This window comes from Myotis myotis, unplaced genomic scaffold, assembly GCF_014108235.1.
Source record: "Myotis myotis isolate mMyoMyo1 unplaced genomic scaffold, mMyoMyo1.p scaffold_m19_p_17, whole genome shotgun sequence".
Taxonomy (NCBI): Eukaryota; Metazoa; Chordata; class Mammalia; order Chiroptera; family Vespertilionidae; genus Myotis; species Myotis myotis.
The window spans coordinates 11,405,776-11,412,176 of NW_023416321.1; the positions used below are offsets into that span (position 1 = coordinate 11,405,776).

Genomic DNA, 6,401 nt, shown 5'->3' on the forward strand with positions numbered 1-6,401 from the left:
CGGGGTCCTGTGTGTGTGTGTGTGTGTGTGTGTGTGTGTGTGTGTGTTGGGGGGAGTAGTGAGAGGCAGGAGGGGGATTCTAGGCAGGATGGTCAGGTACAGGAAAGGCCGAAGGCCAGCAGCAGCTGGAGCCCAGGGCAGTGGGAGCATTACGGTTTTGGGGGGCACTGTGGTTGTCGGGTTGGGGGTAGAAAACATGCTCTGGCCCCCGGGAGGGGGCGATTGAGGGAACCTTGTCATGTGACCAGAGTGTCCATCCTAGAGACGGTCCCTGCTCCGCGTGGGGACGGGGAGGGCTGCAGCTGCTCTGGGACACCTCCCTGTCCCTCCCCCACCCGCCTCCCGCTCCTGTCTCTGTCACTCACAGGCGGCCAGGCGGGGCAGCCATGGCAGCAGCGCTGGTCTGGATTCCGCTCCTTGCTGGCAAGTCGGGGCCTTCTTCAGGGAGAGGCCGGGATGAGGGGAGGACGCAGAGGCAGTTCCTCGGGGAGGGCTCGCGGGGCGAGGCGGGGTCAGGCGGACGTCGGGGTGTTGATGTTGTTGCTGGTGGGGGAATCCAGGGGTCTGGGGCTAGGAGCTGGGCCGGGGACGCAGGCTCTGGTGGCCCTGAGGGGTGGGTGTCCTCGGCCAGCTGCGTGGGCCTGAGAGCGCAGGTCCCGAGAGTCGTGGGCCCTTTAATGGCTACTGGCCGGCTTCTTCCTAGGCTCGGGCTAAATTTGGCCCTGGAGGGTGTGGGGCCTGCTGGATCCCCTTTGCTCAGCTCCCATTAGCTGCTAGCGGGGGCCCTGATCCCCTGCATGTTAGGGGAGGTGGGCGAGGGCCCCAGAATGCCCACCCTCCTCCTGCACAGGCTCCCACCCCTCCAGGCCCCCCGACATTCAGCATTGGGTTCTCTTCTAAGTGCTCTTACCACACTCACGCCCCACTCCTCCCAGCCACACAGCCTCTGCCACTGTGACCCCCACCGGGGCCTCGGGGGAGGAGTGGGGAGCTCCCTGAGTTCAAACCGGCCTCAGCCCTGGTCTCCGCACCACCAGGGCCCCGTCCTCTCCTGGGAGCCAGTGGAGGAGCCCTCTCCTCTCACACGCCTCTCCTGTCCCTTCGGGGCGTGGTGGGGAGGGGAGCAGATCCCGTGTCCCCTACTGAGCTCAGGCCAGTTTGGGGCTGTGGGTTTCCGCAGGTCTCCTGGCAGGGCTGGGGCGCCCCGAGGCCCAGCAGACCACCCTGCAGCCGGCCGTGGGCCGCTTCTTCGTACACACCTTGGCCCGGGAACCCGCCCTGCGCCTCCCTGAGCACGTGGGTGAGAGAAGCCTCCTGCACCGGGGGCGGGTGGGGGTGCCTGGCCCAGGGCTGGTGAAGGCTCCTGTCACGGGCCCAATCCCTCCCTTCCCTCCCGCCAGCTGTCCCACCCGCTGTCCCCGTCACCTACCACGCCCACCTCCAGGGACACCCAGACCTGCCTCGGTGGCTCCGCTATACCCAGCGCAGCCCCCGCCACCCCGGCTTCCTCTACGGGAGCCCCACCCCAGAAGACCGCGGACGCCAGGTCATCGAGGTACCGGCAGGGCCCCGTGGGCGGGTGTCACGTCCACATACATCATTTACATGCCTCTGACCGGGTAACAGCGCGGTCCTTTCCCGCCAGGCCCCAGCTGCACCGCTTCTCTCCCCTCACCCACCGCCCTGGCCGCTTCCCCACCCCCTGCAGGTCGTAGCCTACAACCGGGACAGCTTCGACACCACCCAGCAGAGGCTAGTGCTCTTGATCGGGGACCCAGAAGGTACCACCTACCTCGCCCGCCCCCCCCCACCCCCCCAATACCAGCCTTGGGGGATCTCTCCTGGGAGAGGGTGTGTGGAAGGAAAGACTTGGAGAGAAGTGGGGAGCAGGGCGTCCTGGGAAGCCTCGGGGGTTGTATCCTTGGCTGCTCTGCTGGCCGCAGTCTATGGGGTTGGGGAAGGGCATTTGGGGCCTGTGATGTATGGGGTGTGAAGGAGGAAGGAAGGAGTCTGAGGAGATCGAGGGAGGATCTGTGCAGGGCTGGGTGCAGCCTGAGGTGCCAACCTGGCCCTTCCAGGCCCCCGGCTGCCATACCAGGCTGAGTTCCTGGTGCGCAGCCATGACGTGGAAGAAGTGCTGCCCTCAACCCCTGCCAGCCGCTTCCTCACAGCCTTGGGGGGCCTCTGGGAGCCAGCAGAGCTCCAGCTGCTCAACATCACCTCCGCCTTGGACCGTGGGGGCCGTGTCCCCCTTCCCATCGAGGGCCGCAAGGAAGGGTAGGCATGTGACCCCGGAGGGCTTCCTGAAGGAGGAGGCACTTTGCCTCCCATCTGGGGGGTAGGCATAGAACATGGGTCTCCCTAATTTCCACCTTTGCACCCACCCCCTCAGCACGGTTCTACGTAGTTTCCCCATAAACATCTTTGCCAGATGCATCTGGCCACAAGCATTTTTGCTGCAAACATTTTTCCTGCATAACTAACTATCCGTGAGGCAATTTCACCATAAAGATAAGAGAATGAAAAATAAAAGAGGGATATTAAAAAGGAAATAAAGAAACATGAACATTTATAACAAATAAAAGACTTCATTGCAAAAAATGAAAATAACATTGTTTTTGGAGTCTTTGTTCATAGGATTATGAATTTTTTTTTTTGCTTGATGACTAGTCTTGCTCAGCATCACATTTTTTTGTTCACTAAAATTTCTTCCTTAATTAGGAGAGGTATCAGTTTCCAACTGGAGAATCGATCATTAATGCTCTTGAGGCCTTGTGAGTTAGAGGCTGCCCCTTCTATTTGCGTAGCTTGGTAAACCGTTGGTTTTGACAGGTGGGAAGGAGGAGTATATTCACCAAAGGATTTGCAAACTGAGGTGTGATCATTGTCTAGCGGAGCGCGGCGCCTGGCTTTACGCGCACCTTGGCAATCTGGCTCTACTGGTAGCTGCTGTCCTCCACGATTTTCAGACCGACACGGCTACGTGAGGGTTCAGATTTGTATAAAAATGGGAGTCCTGGGAGAACTTTGTCAATGGAGAAAGGAAACCAAACTGACAAACTACATTAAGTCCGCTAGAGTAAACCAGACGGCCCAACAGTCCAAGGGCCTTACGGTCAATGAGTTATGCAGAGAGCAGGCCGTGGCGAAGATGTTTACGAGGAACCTTTGGGCACGCCTCACCAGGCCCATCCACACCTCCCAGCTCCACTCCACTGGCCCCTTCCCTCTGGCCACACCCTCCGCTCCCTCCTGCCCCTCCTGCACCCAAACCCTGGTTATCTGGAACTCCAGCTTCCTGTGCCCATGAGGACGTAAAAGGCCCACCCTTTTAAAGGACATTCGTGGAGGGATAAGGCCCCCAGAAGCCTGGACCGCTCTGTGTACTCTCACCATAACCCGGCTTTCAGGGTGGCCTTGGGACCCCCGCATCTCCAGTGCTGGGTGACACCCTCCCAATGGCTGACGGTGGCTTCTGTCTGCGTCCAGGGTGTACATCAAGGTGGGCTCCACCTCACCCTTCTCCACCTGCCTGAAGATGGTGGCGTCTCCCGACAGCCATGCTCGCTGTGCCCAGGGCCAGCCTCCGCTTCTGTCCTGCTATGACACCTTGGCACCTCACTTCCGAGTTGACTGGTGCAACGTGTCCCTGGTGAGGAGGGACCCTGGCTCTGGGGGGCGGGGGGGGGGGGGAGGAAGGGGCATGGCCCCCATGACAGTCTGCTCCCTGCCCCTACCCATCCCAGTCTCTCTGTTCCATTTTTTTCTCTGATTATCTGCCCCCCTCTTTCCTCTTACACACACACACACACACACACACACACACACACACACACACACACACTTCCACTTTCTACCAAAAGAGGGCGGCAGAGTCCATAACCCAGAGATCTCTGGCTCCTGAAGTCCCCAAATAACTCCCACAATGCAGCTCCCCACCAGGGGCCTCTGTGTGACCGCTGTCTGCTTCCTTGTAAGGCGGTGGTTCTCAACCTTCCTGATGCCGCGACCCTTTAGTACAGTTCCTCAAGTTATGGTGACCCCCCAACCATAAAATTATTTTCGTTGCTACTTCATCACTGTAATTTTGCTACTGTGACGAATCGTAATGTAAATATCTGATATGCAGGATGTATTTTCATTGTTACAAATTGAACATAATTGAAGCATAGTGATGAATCACAAAAACGATATGTAATTATATATGTGTTTTCCGATGGTCTTAGGTCACCCCTGTGAAAGGGTCGTTCGACCCCCAAAGGGGTCGCGACCCACAGGTTGAGAACCGCTGTTCTAAGGTGTCCCCTAGTAAATCTGCCTGCGGTGGGGGGCAGTAGTTGTCACTCACCACTGCTCTCTGGGTGTTGAGGTGTCTCAGGTCCCTGGCCTGCTCCGTCCCTGTGAACTGACCAACAGCGAAGCCAGGGACGGTGATCAGCAACATTCCCGAGCCCTTGCTATGTGCTGGACACTACATTCAACCAGTTGTATTCTTACCGCCGCCCCAGGAGACAGGCACCGCTGCTAGCAACCCGACTTTACAGGTTGGGGAGCTGATGCCCCTACAGGGAAGTCATCTCAGCCAAGCACTTGTCTGGGTCAGGATGCAAACCCAGGCAGTCGGACCCTGGAGTGTACTCTAACCATTGTGCGGCCCTGCCTCTCTGAGAATCCCTCTCCTGGCTCCTAGTTCAGTGCCTGTCCTGCTGGGTCACCAGAGCTGCCCCTTCCTGTGGTCGGATGGGGCAGTAGATAGTGGTGCCCCGGGATCACTGCCCTGCTCCCCCGGGCAGTCTCTGAGTCCATCCAGCTGCTCCCGGGTCAGAGCTGGGCTCTCTGAACAGGTGGATAAGTCAGTGCCAGAGCCCGAAGACGAGGTGCCCACCCCAGGCGATGGGATCCTGGAACGTGACCCCTTCTTCTGCCCACCCACCGAGGCCATGGCCCGAGACTTCCTGACCGACGCACTGGTCACCCTCCTGGTGCCCCTGCTGGTGGCCCTGCTGCTCACCCTGCTGCTGGCCTATGTCATGTGCTGCCGGAGGGAGGGACGGTGAGTGTGGGGGGCAGGCGGCAGGTTGTAGGACTCCTGTGGCACCTGTACTCTGTGGGGACCCAGACCCTCAGGGAGTGAGGTACTCAGACAGGAAGGGAGAGGGGGCCCCTTTCTAGGTCCTGCCTGGCACCGGGAGGGGGTTGTGGACAACAGTTAACCCCTCCCCCTGCTTTTCCACAGGCTGAAGAGAGACCTGGCCACCTCTGAGTGAGTAAGGGAAAGCGGAGGGCTGGGTGGGAGTCCCCTACCCTGTTCAGCTGGACCCTTCCACCTCCATGAGCAGCATAGACAAACCAGATCATTCTGAGAGGAGGGGGCCACCCTGGCCTCTGAAGTCCAGCCCTGGCTGGCTGGATGCTGGGCTTGACCTGGCCTGGGCTCGCCTTTGATTGTTTTGGTCTCCATGGAACTGTCTAATGTGGGATTGGACGGGGAGGGGACCTGGAGAAGCAGCTGAGACCTTCAGCACACTCACACCCACACTCACACTCACACCCATACCCCTACACTCACACTCACACTCACACCCACACCCACTCACACTCACACCCACATTCATACCACACTCATACCCATACCCCTACACTCACACTCACACCCACACCCACACTCACACCCACACTCACACCCACACCCACACTCACACCACACCCACACTCACACTCACACTCACACCCACACTCACACTCACACCCACATCATACCACACTCATACCACACTCACCCTCACACTCACACTCACACCCACACCCACACTCACACCCACACTCACACCCACACCACACTCACACCCACACCCACACTCACACTCACACTCACACCCACACTCACTTCACTCTGAGTCAGACACTTGGGCTTCAGGCCGGATTCTGCCACACAATTACTGTGACGCGTTCTGGCCTCGGTTGCTCTGCTATGGTTGGACTAACTAATGTTCGTGGATGCTTTCCATTCCCCCAGCCCTTCCCAAATCCACCTCACCCTCATTTTGTCCAGGTTTCCCCCAACCTTGGCCTTAACCCCTCCTCCAGGCCCCAGCCCACTCCCTTGAACCCCAAAGATTCCAGGAGGCAGGTGTTAAATAAGGCTCCTTTTATTCCCACTCTCTGAGCCGTCGCGGGCCTGGCCCCTCTGTTTGCTTGCTGGGCCTGCCTCCTCAGGTGCGGGGGCATTTGGCCACCCTGCGAGCCCCCTTGATTAGCTGCTTGGGTCCCTGCTTGGAACTCAGTAGAAACCTGCGCCCGGCCCGCGGCTTCCCCGGCTGTCGGCGCTGCCTCTGCTGCCCCGGCCTCTTGGCGGCGGGCTTGAAGCTGGAGGTGTGCTTCTTGCCCATGCGGAAGGAGCC

The 6,401-nt window shown here is 59.2% G+C and overlaps 1 protein-coding gene across 3 annotated transcripts in view; it reads left to right on the forward strand.

Annotated features, from left to right (window-relative positions):
- Positions 1-300: 300 nt before the first annotated feature.
- SGCA (sarcoglycan alpha) overlaps positions 301-6,401 on the forward strand; it is an 11,318-nt gene continuing 5,217 nt past the window's right edge. Inside the window, exons 1-8 of one of the 3 annotated variants that reach the window (XM_036341963.1) lie at positions 301-423; positions 1,181-1,300; positions 1,401-1,555; positions 1,709-1,781; positions 2,079-2,277; positions 3,490-3,652; positions 4,938-5,053; positions 5,237-5,263. In XM_036341963.1, the coding sequence (XP_036197856.1) occupies positions 387-423; positions 1,181-1,300; positions 1,401-1,555; positions 1,709-1,781; positions 2,079-2,277; positions 3,490-3,652; positions 4,938-5,053; positions 5,237-5,263 (890 nt within the window). In that variant the 5' untranslated portion in view covers positions 301-386. Of the gene's footprint in view, positions 424-1,180; positions 1,301-1,400; positions 1,556-1,708; positions 1,782-2,078; positions 2,278-3,489; positions 3,653-4,844; positions 5,054-5,236; positions 5,264-6,401 lie in introns of all 3 variants that reach the window. The other 2 variants (XM_036341962.1, XM_036341961.1) reach the window with 2 other exon arrangements.